This window comes from Castor canadensis, chromosome 10 (assembly GCF_047511655.1).
Source record: "Castor canadensis chromosome 10, mCasCan1.hap1v2, whole genome shotgun sequence".
Taxonomy (NCBI): Eukaryota; Metazoa; Chordata; class Mammalia; order Rodentia; family Castoridae; genus Castor; species Castor canadensis.
This window is the reverse complement of record NC_133395.1, coordinates 73,602,992-73,618,080: the sequence shown is the minus strand read 5'-3', so window position 1 is coordinate 73,618,080 and position 15,089 is coordinate 73,602,992. Positions and strand designations below refer to the sequence as shown.

The 15,089-nt window shown below is 35.8% G+C and overlaps 1 protein-coding gene across 9 annotated transcripts in view; it reads left to right on the top strand.

Annotated features, from left to right (window-relative positions):
* The window catches only part of Fry (FRY microtubule binding protein), a 424,076-nt gene that overhangs the window by 285,611 nt on the left and 123,376 nt on the right, over positions 1–15,089 (top strand). For all 9 annotated transcript variants that reach the window (XM_074043595.1, XM_074043591.1, XM_074043590.1 and 6 more), the window contains 6 exons: positions 479–582; positions 1,063–1,171; positions 2,956–3,042; positions 7,185–7,356; positions 8,609–8,741; positions 12,827–12,934. In XM_074043595.1, coding sequence (XP_073899696.1) covers positions 479–582; positions 1,063–1,171; positions 2,956–3,042; positions 7,185–7,356; positions 8,609–8,741; positions 12,827–12,934 — 713 coding nt within the window. The remainder of the gene's footprint in view (positions 1–478; positions 583–1,062; positions 1,172–2,955; positions 3,043–7,184; positions 7,357–8,608; positions 8,742–12,826; positions 12,935–15,089) is intronic.

The following is a 15,089-nucleotide window of genomic DNA, read 5'->3' as shown; positions in this document are numbered from 1 at the left end:
TGACTGTTGCCTGTCTCCCATCCCTCACAGAATGGGAACATCTTAAGGAACAGGATATTCTGTTTTTCTCATTAATGTAGGTTCTAACATGGTGTCTAGTATACATTAGTCTCAAGAAATACTGCAAAGTAATCAGATGGGATTGGGGTGAGGGGCTGGGGAATCAAATCCATTAACAAAGTTTAAAAGGACACAGTCAACAATGGAAAAAGCAGATTGATTCTCCTGTTGTAGCCATTGGATTTGATTCCCTAGGGCTGGAGGGAAAAGGCAGTATCTTGAGGACTCAGACTACTCACCTTGACAAAGGAGAGAATGACATGTGTTACAGTAATGGCCACTGTCATGGCCATTTACTCATAAGTCCCCAATGCTGGTGTGTGCCACCCACCCTACCTGCCTTTCCTATCCTTTCAGAGAAGAATCACCTCTTTACATCACCATTTAATGCAACCTTACATTTTCCTTTCTGTTATAGAATAAAGATCCCAAGATGGCTCGAGTTGCACTGGAATCTCTCTACAGATTACTTTGGGTTTACATGATTCGAATTAAATGTGAAAGCAACACGGCTACTCAGAGGTAAGGAGTTAGCTTTTATTGGCAGTGACCGTGTCATTGAGTTAATCATTGTAACCACATTACTCAGACACTTGGGAGGATGTTTTCTTTTATTGCTGCCTACCGTAACCCATCTGGAACTTGTTCAGAGAGACATTCCAAAAGATCCAAATCCTAAGAACATTTTCAGGCCTTCCTTTGTCATTGGCTTAACAGCCTTTACTGAAACTCCAGCCTCTACCAGCATTGATGGGTTCTACCTCCAGGACTGCATTCACCACTTTTACAAAGGAAATACCTGCAATTTTCTAACTGCCTTTAGCTATCCAGAAAAACTTTTCATAGACTAATTATGCTAATGGAAAGGGATGAGGTGGTTTGTTTTCCTTTTCTGAATTCTCTCTGATACTTAGATAAGATGAAACATCTGCCATTTTCCCTTAAAGAACTGAAGCTCAGCCAATCTAGCTTGTTTTCTCTTTTTCCCCCTTTGTCTTCCAGCCGACTTATAACCATCATCACCACACTTTTCCCCAAAGGGTCCCGAGGTGTGGTGCCAAGGGATATGCCTCTGAACATCTTTGTGAAAATCATCCAGTTCATTGCCCAGGTAATGGAGAAGTTTCTGGCAATGAGAATCTTCTAATTGTTTTAAGTAGCCAGTATCCTCCTTATGAGGTACTAAAAGGTGAAAAGTCGAAAATAATATCTTACGTGTTTAGACTTTTCTGAAAGGTTTGGAGTGTTTTCACACATAGCCTGTTCTTTTGTTTCAAAACAAATTGTGTCATGAGTACATCAAGTATTTTCACCACCTGATGAAGAACCTGAGAGACAGAGTTTAAGTGACTCATCCAAGGTCACAAAGCCTATTAGTAAAGGAGTCTCTTGACTCTCTCTCCCTTCTTTTCCTGATTCTTGCTCTGGATTCTACAAGTAAAGAGGATGCAAAGGGTCTGATGTTTGGAAGAAAGTTAAGGGGGAAAAAAGGCAATTTAGTGAAGTTTTAGTAAATACTGATGTTCTAATTTTCCTCTGTGAAAAAGAATTTTATGTGGAGATTAGCATTACCAAGTTAAATTTATTCTTTGCCAAAAACTGTTCTAACCTGTTTTTGTATAGCTGTTTATACATGTATTAAAACATGTATAATACATGTTTTATAAACTGGTATCGGTAATATTAAATGTAGTTTTTATGTGTAATTTACTATTCAGACCAAGATATTTTTTCTTTTATCCTTTTTTTTTTTTTGGTATTAAGGGTTAAACCTGTACCTCATGCATGCCAAGATATACTCTACCAGTGAGCTACATCACCTAGTTCCAATTTTTTCTTTTTAAAACGCTTTGGGAGTAAATGATTTTGCTTCCACTTTGACCTCTGTACTTACAGAGGAGCAGGAAAAGACTTTTATTCCAGTCTAGTCTCTGCCATAATCCGCCCTTTAACCTCAAACAACTCAAAGAACATCTTTTTTCTTAGTTTATTTATCTGCAAAGTAAGAATGGAAATGCTTGCCTGGTATGCCTCAAAATATTATGTTATTAAAGGGAAATGATAGGAATTAAGATACTGTTGAAGTATAATTGATGCGATATAAAGATAAGTTACTTACTGTGAAGGGAGCTACTTTGCAGACTATTTAATGTATATTTCTCTCTGTGTTAGGTACAATGAAATACCTCTGTAATATGTTAAGCAAGGGCACTACTTGCTCTATAGGTGGAAATTTTAATTTTAACTTTTCTATACATAGTTATGAGGTGCTGAGACTCTGCTTTGATTTTTCTGGAACATGTTGTGTAAAATGAACATGTCATACCTTAGTAGCCACTAACTTGAATTACTATAATCTGTCTTAAATGTTCTCATTTAAGTAACCTTAGAATGTCTTATTTCTTGATTATTATTCTTAGTTGCAGAATTGTTTGTTACAGTGGGAGACAGAGAATTTGTAATACTAGGGAATAGAATATAAAATGGTCATTTTGCAGTGATTCTTAAAAGTACATTTTAGGCTGAGTTTCAACAAGTTGCCAGCATTTGGATTACAAATAGGAAGAATTGGGGCTCTTTCTAAGCCTGGACCCCCAGATGTTGTGATTCTTTTATTTTCATCTTGTGCCATCCATCCTGTGCTTTTGGAGCTAATTTGGTGTCTTATGTAAGGAGGGCACCCCTGCATCCCCTCACAACATATAGAAACAGGAACAGTTCTACCAGGCACTCAGATGGGTGGGATCTTCCCTTGGGGTTTCTCTGTGACCCATAAAATAGAGCAACACCCTACTGTTTTAGCAACCACCTGTTTGTTACCTATGACGAAAACAGCCATTTCATGTTGAACTTGTATTTTAGCATTTTCATTTTGTTTTCTTATTTTCCCTCCAGGAACGTTTAGATTTTGCAATGAAAGAAATCATTTTTGATTTTCTTTGTGTGGGAAAGCCAGCCAAAGCTTTCAGTCTCAACCCAGAGGTATGAAAGATCCTATTAGGTACTTCTAACAGAGCGTGTATTCAAAATTATACCTTTCCTTTGCAACTTTGGGGACTAGAGTGAGGAAAGACTTCTCTTAAGTCTTAGATTTGTTTCTTCTCCTGTCTAAATTCAGACAGGAGTCTAAATTTACCCTAGATGGTAGGGTCTTAGATGTAAAATTTTGAGTGAATAGATTTAACATGATAAAAGATTGATGTTTACCATATTCTATTCTTGTATCATGGAGTAATTCTTGCACAAAAACAATCTATTACAACAAGTCAAATTATTTTATTTCAAAAAAAAGTATTTTTACTTATAAATATATTGATGCAGATGAGCAAATTTAATATTAGAAAATGATGAAACAGAAAAGAATTAATACATGTAATAATAAAAATATACCAAAACATAGTAAAATTAAATAAATAATGTGCAAACGTTTCTGTGACAACATCCAAACTCACGAACCAGGTAGATTGTGGAAAGGAGTCCACAGTGGGTTTTACATAATAGGATATAGACTAGTTGGGGCTGTGAAAATGAACAGCACATTTAATTTTAAACTTTTAAACTGTCAGCCAACAGAAATATGCCTTGCAAGCTTCCTCTTGGCAGCCCTTTTCCTGTGGGATTATACTGGACCAGAAGACAGAGAGTTGGATTTGCTACTTTCCACAGACACTGATGCTTTTGTAGCTGTGTGACATTTGCTTCTCTGACAACTTTCTCACTTGGAAAATGAACTAAATACATTTCTAGCTCACTTCACAGGAGGGTGATAATGAGAAGAGCACATTATGAACCAGGAAGGAAGGGAGAAAGGGAGGGAATTACATCCCATAACAATGTTTTAAAAGATTATTTCTGTCATCACTGTGGTATTGTCTGGCTTCTTCATCCTGTCAGTGAGGAAGCAGGCCCCAAGCCCAGAGGCTCAACATAGGCAGCTTATTAGTAGCAGAGGGACTCCGGGTATCCCTGTGCTCCTTCCCACCACACGTGAAGCCTCTTCTTGACAGTAAGGTTGTCACACGTCTAGCAACAGAACAAGAAGCCTCAGAATGGGAGTTTCTGTCTGGTGGCTAATAGCCTCCCAGGCTTCCGGAATGGCTGCGGCCAGGGTCAGCAGGTCAGTGGGAGGGGTAAAACCTGTGCAAAGCCAGAGACTTGGCTGGAAGGAGGCCCAGAGCTGGACAGTAAAGTCTTCTCTTGCTGGGAAAGTTCTCAGTGTATTTTTCATTTCTCAGTAGTCAGAGTTCTACTGTTTTAACAGCCAGTTCTCAAAATTACTGGGCTACTTGTCTTAAAGAACATGTTAAAACTGCTACCATCATTATCACCATCTACAAAGTTTATCCTTGGTTCTTTTTTTCAAATTTTTCATTCAACCATTAATGAACTAGTTAACTTCTCTCTGCAGAGGGCTTGGAATTGTGATTTAAAAAAAAAAAAAACTACCAATAGGAGAAATGTTTTGGATATTGCTTACCATCTCTTGATCTTGTAGAGATAAATAAAAGAATGTATTTATTAGTTGTTTGTAATTATAAGCCCAGAGGCATATCCTTGACCCCATTCGGCAGGAGACACAGGATAGAATGGTTAATGAAGCAAATGTCATATACCTAATAAAATGTTCTGTGGGCACAGTTTCTCAGGAAATAAACCCAGAATTGGGTCTTCAATAATATTTTGGAAATAGTTGGTAGAATAAGGCCCAGAGAAATAAAGGGTTATCCTACTACAAAGTGTTTTACACCACTCAACAGCTAGGTAATTTCCAGGCAATTGGTTTGATTTGGTTTGGTGTGGACCTAGATGACTTACTACATTCTCTCCTGTTATCATTGAGAATTTGCTTATCTGTGAGAAGAGCTGCTAGGTTCTCATTCTCTCTCACACGCTCTCTCTGTCACACATACACATACACACACGCACACACACACTTGCTCAATATTTTGGTACTAGGGATTGAACCCAGATCATTGCTCATATTGCTTGAGCTATGCCCCCATCCTTTTGGTTTGGTTTGGTTCTTGAGACATGGTCTCACCACTCCCTTTGTCCAGGCTGACCTTGATTTACTGTCCTTCTACCTCCACCTTTCAAGTAGCTGGGATTATAGGCACATATCATGACGCCTGGCTAGTTTCTCTCATTTTTGCCTTGACCTAAAATAACATGGAATGGGAGGTCTTACTCAGTGCTAGAGGCAAGAAGAAGAAATAAAAGGCTAGGTAGGTTGGAAATGAAGACATAGCACTGTTTTATTCACAGACAACATGATTGTCTATGTAGAAAATCCCAAAGAATCTACGGAAAATCTACTGGAACTAATAAGTGATTTTAGGAAGTTTGTAGGATGCAAGATTAATAAATGTATTTATATATTATAGTAATTAACAGTTAGAAATTAAGTAATTTATAATAGTAATGAAAAACAATGCTTATCAATAAAGCTGATAAAATAGATATAATACTCTTATACTGAAAACTATAAAATATTGAAAGAAATCAAGACCTAACTAAGTGGAGAGAAACAGTTTGTGGCAGATGAATGTTGTTAAGAGTTCAGTTGTTTCCAAGTTGATTTAGATACTATAATCCCAAAGATAATCTGAATTAAAATCTCTACAGTTTTTCTATAGAAATCAACAAGCTGATTTTAAAACTTGTATGGAAAAATCAGAAAAATAAAGTGGGACTAGAATAACCTGATTTCAAGACTAATTATAAAATTATACAGCCATTATAAGGATGACTATAAAATACCAGGAATAGAAATAAAAGTCCAAAAATAGACCCACCCACACATGGTCAATTGATTCTGTACAGCTGGTCTGTGTTACTTCAATGAATAGTCTTTCTAATAAATAGCACTGAGCAATTGGACATCGACCTGCAAAATAATAAACTCTAATCCATAGTATGCTCTGTAAACAAAATAAACCCCAAATAGTTCACAAATCTTAATGTAAAACCCTTTACTATAAATCTTCCAGAGAAAAGTAAAAGAAAAATCTTAGTGACCTTCACGTAAGCAAAGATTTCTAGGACTTAAAAATCACAAATCATAAAAGAAAAAGTGATAAATTGAACATAATTTTTTCCATTTTTATTAGCATATATTAGTTGTAGAAAAGGATTTCGTTGTGATTTTTCCATATATGCATCCAGTGTACCCCAATTAAATTCATTCTGCTTATCACTCCCAGTGTAATTTTTTTAGTTTGTACTTTAATAAAAGATATTGTTAATAAAGCAGAGTCACAGACTCATTTGCATAACACCTGATAAAGTTTTTCTATCTAGAATGTACAAAGAACTCTTGAAACTCAACAAGAAAATTTAAGCAATCCAATTTAAAAATAGACAAAAGCAATAGCCTCAGCCCATGAAAAGATGTTTCACATTATTAGTCATTAGGGAAATATAAGATAAAAATGACACAGCTCTGGGAGGACACAGAGCAACTGGAATTCCATACTATTCTAGTGAGTGCTCTACAGAGAGCACGCATCTTGCTGAGTTCTCATTCAGAGACAATATCATGCCTTACCTCAGCTCATTGCCCACATGTTTTCATCAGTAACCATTTTCATAATATTGACTTTTAAAAGTTTATTCTCAAATGTGCTGGCCTTTGTGAACCAAAAGTCAAGATCTATAATTCAGAATAGATGTTTATTTTGGGGGTTCATGTTTGGAGCTCTGAATGTTTTCACTCAGTCTTTGTTAATTAATGAAGTGTGGTGTCTCTCTTTTAGGAGACAGAATAAGCATAGAGCCTATTGCCTACCTCAGTTTACCTAAATTGTATCTGCTTCACAGGATGACTACCTGCCCATTTGACATTCCCCCCAACCCCCACATTCCCTGAACAGAATATGGTTTGTGACCATCTCAAAAGTGTACTCCAAATTTGATGAAAGTATTCCTGTTTGCTTTTGTGTGATAGAGCAACAAATAGTGACAGAAACTTATTTTCATAGGTTTGGCCTACACTCTTATCCCTTTTAAACTGTTTTCCCATACTAAACTAGATGACAAGCCAAACTTCCCTAAAAGATTGATGGCTTAATTTCACCACTGTAATTGGATCTTTCCTTTTATCATGGGCATATTGTTTCTTACAGAGAATGAACATTGGTTTACGAGCATTCTTGGTAATAGCTGACAGCTTGCAGCAGAAAGATGGCGAGCCTCCCATGCCAGTTACAGGGGCCGTGCTCCCTTCTGGAAACACATTGAGAGTAAAGAAAACATACTTGAGTAAAACACTAACTGAAGAGGAAGCCAAAATGATAGGTGGGTTTCAAACATGAGTTAAACCTGGGCATGAAGTCTTCAAAATCACCAGTGAGACAATTTTAATGGGATACAGTTTAAAAAACATCTTTGTAAAAGTCTGCGATGAGACATTCCAAGGTTAATTGTGTTGATTGATTCATGATGTGTTTTGTTCTACTGCCCTTTAAACTTTTAGAACTTCCTGGTAAATATTTTGCCGTTTAAATGTTAGACTTCTATCTGGGTCCTTGTAAACTTCTAACATTGATTGCCTACATATTACAGTAAGTTTCTAAGACATCTGTGTGCTTTGGTAAATAATCTTGTTTCTTGTTTATAATTCACTCATTCATTTTTATAGGCATTTCCTTCCTTTTGTTTTCCTTTCAGTAACATTGGTCTAATTTTTTTTAAGACATGCTGAATGTACAAAATAGGTTATGTTGTAAATCTAATAAGTGGAAGATTTTCTTTTTAATTTAGCTATCTCAATCCAAAGAGGTGATTTCTTTTTTTCATGCTCTTGTTTATTTCTGTACCCAAACTTAGAAACATATTACAAGTTCTGTTAATATAGTTATGGGATCCCAAAGATACAAGGGAAATACATGCAGAAACTCTTTGCTTTAAAATATTAATAAATTATGCAATGCTGAAATGACTTTAAAATAACTAATAAATGAGAAATAATTATTAATTATTTCATTAAGGTACAAAGTTATTTACTTTTCATTTATTTTATTTGTATATATATATATATATATATATATAATCATATGTATCAGGTATATAATAAAAGCAGTAAAAACAATATGACTGAAATACATTTTCCTTCATTTTAAATTTTATGGTGTGAAGCCATTTTGTTTTACACAAAAAAGAATCTGCACATACATTTCAGAGGACAATCTGAAGTTATTAAACTCTCACTCCCAAACTAAAGGATTATGTCATCCTTCATGTTGATTTTCTTATGCTAATCAGAAATTTAAAATTTTAAAAATAAAATTTGGTATTACCTTGTTTAACTCTTGTGGAAAATACTTCCCATTGAAGTATTAGAATTCTTATAATTTAATTAAATGATTATTTGGTGAATACCTTCTAAATGCAGAGCCCTGTGAAGAGAGAGATTGAATCAAACTCGGCCCCTCTGCTCAAGGAAGTTATTAACTCATGAGGTTCTTCAGTAAAAACTGGTATGGATAAACCAGGATGTCATTCTTTGATAGATTTATTAAAAGCTGTAACTATTGTACACATTTTGCAGGAATGTCCTTATATTACTCTCAAGTACGAAAAGCTGTGGACAACATCTTAAGGCACCTTGATAAGGAAGTAGGACGATGTATGATGCTAACTAACGTACAGATGTTAAACAAAGAACCTGAGGACATGATCACGTGAGTACAGGGAGCGCTGTTAACAAGGAGGGACTGATAAACCCAAAGAGAGAGGTAGAGATTCTTCTTCTTCCCATCAATTTTGGTTTATTCTCAGAATCAAGAATTCTAAGGAGTTTTAAGGATAGTATAAAAAAAATTCTTTGGCAGTTTTTTTCTAGCTATAAAAATAAGTTTAAATTTGAAGTTGATCTATTTTGGCTATATCTTGAGTAACATTAGGCCAAAAAGTTAGAAAATGACGCTTACAACTCATTTACTGGTTCACGTTGTTCCGAAGTAACATTTTGTTCCCAAGCTGTATCACCACCCATTTGATACAGTGATATCACCAATTTACAGACCTTCCATCTTTACACATCTCAAGTTGGCTGGTCCCTAGTGACAGTTTCTATTCAACAGTTTCTGTGAAACTGTGCCATAGATTTTAAGAAAGCATTTGTAGTTTTAAATGTAGAACTCAAATGTTCCTACTCAAAATCTAAAGAACCACAGTTGTAATTAGATCGCGGCAGAGGAAACTTACACAACTTGTATTTGTTATATTTGATTAATCACGACAGGAACTAAGATTAGATTGTAATTCTGTTTTAAGAAAGTTTAAGCCTTGTTGTTGGACAATGAAATGAATTATACTTAACATCTGTGGCATAGATTTCCAAAAATGTAATTAGGAAGATTTCTTTTGTCATTCAGCATATCTAACCCAAAATACCATAATTAATCTTGTTACCTATATAGAGAAATTCATGTTGTGATTGTACATTTTTATTGCAATGGTAACATGTACTCATGCTTAAACCAGTTAAAAATGCAGAATGATTATAAATACATACTTAGTAGAATCCAAAGTTAAAATAAGAGCCTTCTCCTCAGAGCCCCACTTAAATTCTGTGACCATTCCTTGGCTTCTTCATAGGATTCTTTGCAGACCTCTCTGTATGTCAGTATAATGTATATAAAATACAATACACCTTGAATTATAATGGGGTCATATCATAGTAAACCCATCATGAGTTGAAAAGATCATCAGTCAAAAATGTATTCAATACATCTCACTTAACCAAACATCCTTGCCTAGTGTCACAGCACACTGTAGAGTGTTGGTTGTTTGTCCTGTGATCACAGGGCTTCCTGGAAACTGCTGCCAGACAGCATCACAAGAGAGCATCAGACTGCATGTCACTAGCCCTGGAAAAGATCCAGATTCAAAATTCTAAATAGTTTCTACTGAATGTGAATCACTTTTGCACCATAGTAAAGCCAAAAAGTCATAAATCAGGGACCACCTTTTTTTTTTTCCAAAAATAAGATTCTATAATATGCATTATCCTCATGTCATTTGAGACTTTTCCACCAACATAATAGCAGAATTGAGATTGACCAAATTAATACCATTTGAGATACTATTACAGCTTTCATTTTTTATTCACAAATTGCCAGATTATAAATAAAACTTTAACATTATTGTTTGATGTTCCTTGAATATATTAAAGCCACCTTTGGTTTATAGTGCAGAAAATGTAAAATTTTTGAATTCTTCCATTTGTTTCCTCTAAAAATAATAAGGAAATCAAAGTGCTTTAAAGGAAAACTTATTTCTAATCAATAGACATTCTCAGATAGGTTCAGAACCAAAGAGATATATTAAAAACCATAAAAAAGGCCAAAATCTTAAGGTTTAGATATAAATGTAAATTTTTACTTATGTTTTAACTAATGCCTCAGGTTTTTCTATTTTTTTTATTCATTTATTCACATGAGCATACATTGTTTGGGCCATTTCTCCCCCCTACTCTCCACCCCCATCCTCTCCCCAGTTTTTTTTTATGAGAACTATTCAACCATCTTAAGCCCCCCAAATAAGGTTAAGAATGTATTTCATGCTAGACTTTAAGCCTTTCACAGATCCGTGTGTGGAAAATAACTCATTGTTCCATTTCTACAACAACAACAAATAGGAGAAATGTTAGGGAATTATATAAGCACTTAGGAGAAGAGGGCGGAGGCCACACAACACTAATGGGAAGAGTCATCAGAGCTGGTATTTGAGGTTGGTCCACCACTTTCCCAGGCCCTGCTTATGGTGTGAACTTGAACACTGAGCATTCCGTGTTGCTCAATTTCCATTCCTTATTTCTTTTGTGACTAGTTAAAAATAAAAAAACAGAGGAAGAAGAAGAAAATAAAAATATTTTAATGTCTGTTAATAAATTTTCTTAATTATGTTATTTTGGGGGATTTCACATGCTTCCCATAGAAGCCCAGAGAACAAAGACCTCAATAGTTAGAGGAAGTCACACAACAATTAGTCTCCAATCTAGGCTTGCTTTATCAACTTAGAAGTTCAGCTTACACTTTAGGCCAGACAGAGTCATCTGTTTTTCAACAGATACAAAAATAATACCAGCTGTTTAAAACATCTGGTGAACAAGCTGAGAGAACTGCTTGGACTCCTCACTGTTGAAATGGACAGTTAGAAGTTGTAACGCTGTTCAGCTATGCAAATGTCACTTGAAGGCTTCTCTCTCCTGTAGCTGATTGGAAACCACTGTGCAACTGCTTCCTCTCTGGAATCTCATACAGCTTATACCAAACATCCGTGGAAAAAGAGAGAAAATAATGTTATGGTTTGCAATGAAAGCACAGTGTTTCGGTAGTCAACATCTATGTGTTTCATTTTTCATATGAACAGTTTTGTATTCTGAGCAAACATACAAAAACACAGTAGAAAGTAATGTCACAGAGCAAAGTTGCCATTGGATTATGGTCCCTAGACTCTAGAGAGAGTGGATTCTGCCTCATGCATTTCTATTCTGGCCCCGGTTAATGTTCCAAGGAGGGATTACATCTATGCCACTTTGCATTTTCATTGTTGTGTCTGTGTCCTACGATTATATTAATTTTATACCAATTTTATATTCTTAGAAGATTAAATGATCACAGTTTAGATGTGCTGCTATATATTGTCACATAGATTATCTGAAAGACTTGATGGGTAGTCTAACTTTGCATAAATGTTATTGATTCAATAAGTTATTGATATAAACAACTTAAAATTTAAATAACTTATCACAAAAATAGTTGTCCCTCAGTATCTGTAGAGGATTGGTTCCAGGATCCCCCCACAGATGCAAAATCTGAGGATGTGCAAGTCTCCCAAGTAAAATGGCGTATAATTTGCATATAACATAAATACATCCTCGCTTATACTTTAAATCATCTGTAGATTACTTATATCACCCAAAACAATGTCAATTCTTTGTGAATAGTAGTTACAGTTTTGTTTCAGAAATAATGACAAAAAAAAGTCTATACATGTTCAATACAGACATATTTTTTCCAGAATATTTTTGATCCATGGTTGGTTGAATCCAGGATGGAGATCTTATGAATAGGGAAGGCTGACTCTACATTTTTTTCCTTTACATTTTCTAATGATACAGAAGGTATTATTACCATTAAAAATTAATATTGTCAGGAGAGTAGCTAAAAAGAGCGATAGATCCTCCACAGTGGTCAGTATAATTTTAAAAGTCAGAAATAGGTACATTTCAGGATTTTCCTGGTCATTATAAAAAACTTATTTTAGAGGCAATTAAAAAAAAAAACAGGGTTGGGGCTGTAGTAGAGATGCATAGCTCATCAGGAAGAGAAGTTTCTGGATGTCACACTTGTGAACAGCACCATTTCTTGTTTATATTAAAGTTCCATTTTCAAATGCTAAATATAGGAATGACTATAATGCATTTCTTCATGGGAATACATTGAGGCATTTCTGTGATTACAGTGTTTTAAATGCATCCCACAAGGATCTCTTCCCCGGTAACCCAACTGAATGGCAGGCCTGTGGTAAAATGCTATTCATATCAGCGTTGTTGGGATAGGTGCCACTGTCTTACATCTAGACTTTTTAAGGTTTTATTCAAGCTTAAACATTTCAGAATAATATGGAGCCAACACCAGGCTGTGATTCAGAAGGCCTGATTGATTTCTAGTCTTTGTTTTCAAGAACTTATCAATTTTCAGGTTTTTTTTTTTTTTTACATTTTTATCTGCTCCTAAATATTGTCTTCAAACTCTAGGGGTGAGAGAAAGCCAAAAATAGATCTTTTCCGGACCTGTGTTGCTGCTATTCCTCGACTGCTTCCTGATGGAATGTCAAAACTTGAACTTATTGACTTGCTGGCCAGGTAGGTAAAAGCTGTAGTGGATATCACTTAACCAGAATTGATTTCAGTTTTTTGTCATGATTCCTAAAAAAGAAAATAGAGCGATTATTTATAGTTGTCAGATATGTACTAAATTAAGTGCTACTCTGGGTTCTATGTATGAGCAAGAAGGAATAAAGAAATGTGGTTTTTAAATTATTATTTTCCCTATGTCAAAGGGGCTTTAAATCCAATTTAGAATAAGTACATGACCTCATAAGGTAACTAATGACTCAAAGCCTGAAACTGTGAAAACCAACGGCACAAAAAGTAGATACTTGTTCAGTGTGCAGCACCATTACTAGGGACCAAAGAAGTCAACAAATAACTCTGGCATAAGATAGAATATGAACTGTCCTTTGATAGGAAGGTAGAATTCAGAAAGGTAAACTGAGTAATGTGGAAGGAAGTCCATTCAGCATCTGACTCCCACTCTGAGGCCAACTCCAAGGGGCCAAAAGAGGCCGATAACAGGTGATTCTGAACTAGCATTGACACTTAAAGAAAGCTGCCCAAAATCATATTTATCATTCTCTCCATCCTCCATAGGAATGCAATCCAACTTAAAATTTAATAAAATTTCATTACAGTATAGTAACTTCGTATTTCCTGCTGATCCAAAGCTCTCATTGATAGTTACACATACCTTTAATTTAAAAATCAGAAGTGCCTGCAGACTGGAGGCATGAGTCAAGCAGTAGAGTGCCTGCCTTGCAATCTCAAAGACCTGAATTCAAACCCCAGTACCACCAGAAAAAAAGAAAGTGTATTTATTACCTAAAGGCAATGTAGAAAAGCAAAAATCATTAGACACGTGGAATGCAATGAATGAGGAAGAACAGAAGTCACCTTGGGTTGGGGTGAAAAAGAAAAGTTTGGAAACCCAAGCTTAGAAATAAGCTTGGCAAGGTAGATTTTCAATAAGTCTTAAGTATTGATGGAGACGTTTGGATGGATGAAGTTTTAAGTAGAGGAATAACATGATTTAAAAAAAAAAACACTTTAGGCTGGTTAATCTGATAATGGTTGAATAAAGAAAAGCATAGCAAGGATATCAAAAAGGATAGCAAATGTGAATGCTGATCAAATGAAAGATATAGCATGCATAGCCTAGGTGACCCCATTCTCTAGCCTTCTGAGAACTTCTTCCCATCAGTATCCAAATAAAAAACCCAAGCTCCCCAAATAATAGCTCTTACAACCTGATTGTCCTTCGCTTCCTCCTCCCCAACACCACCAGCAAAAGGATGATGCTGTCTGTGAAGGTTACTGAAGATTTATTCCCTTCAAACCACTATTCCACACTTTGGTGCTCTGACCAAGCCTTGTACCTTTAGCTGGACTTATCACCTATCATCAATCACAGTAACCTGTTTTTGACTGTCAATAGCCTTTAGCCCACAGGCCTTTCTCCTTTCTGTTCCATGCTTAGAACATTAAGAAGGATATAAGGTCTTAAACAGTCAAAATCTAGACCTTTGCTGAAGCCTAGCTGCAGAATGTGAGCCCAGAGCTCATTGGTAAGCAGCAGGAAGAGGAAAAGAAGAAAAGATAAGCCTAGATTGAAAAAGAGTTTCCATTTCTGGGGGAGGAGACCCCAGAGGAACAAGGGGTAGATTTCCAAAGAATAATAAACGCAATAGAGAGCAGGGGAAAACTAAGGAGTGATATAAGGTCATCCACACTAATATTGAGTCTCCCAGGATGAGGGCAGAGACTGAGAACAAAGAAAAATGGCAACAAATTCTAGAATGACCCTGAAACATAAAGGAGCCTCCTTCAGTTTGCTGTGGACAACAGTGAAGAGGATGGCAAGACTCAGAAATGTATTCCCATGGAAAACACATGGCCACTCCCTGCAGAAGTACTATGGGAGAATGGGAAGAAGAAAGAATTGTCTAAAAAGCTTTTATATTGCTTGCCATCTTATTACCTGTGTGATCTAGACAAATTACTTAAACCCTCACCGTATTTTTTTCTTTGGTTAAGTTGGGATGATACTGCCTAACTCATAGGAACTTTCAGAGGACAAAATAACATGCTCCCTCATTAATCAGAGGGAAAGGATTTCTGGGTGGGGGGAGTTTCACTTAGTCTGAAGTGGCAGGAAAGTTTACTTCATTCAGTGAAGACCTCA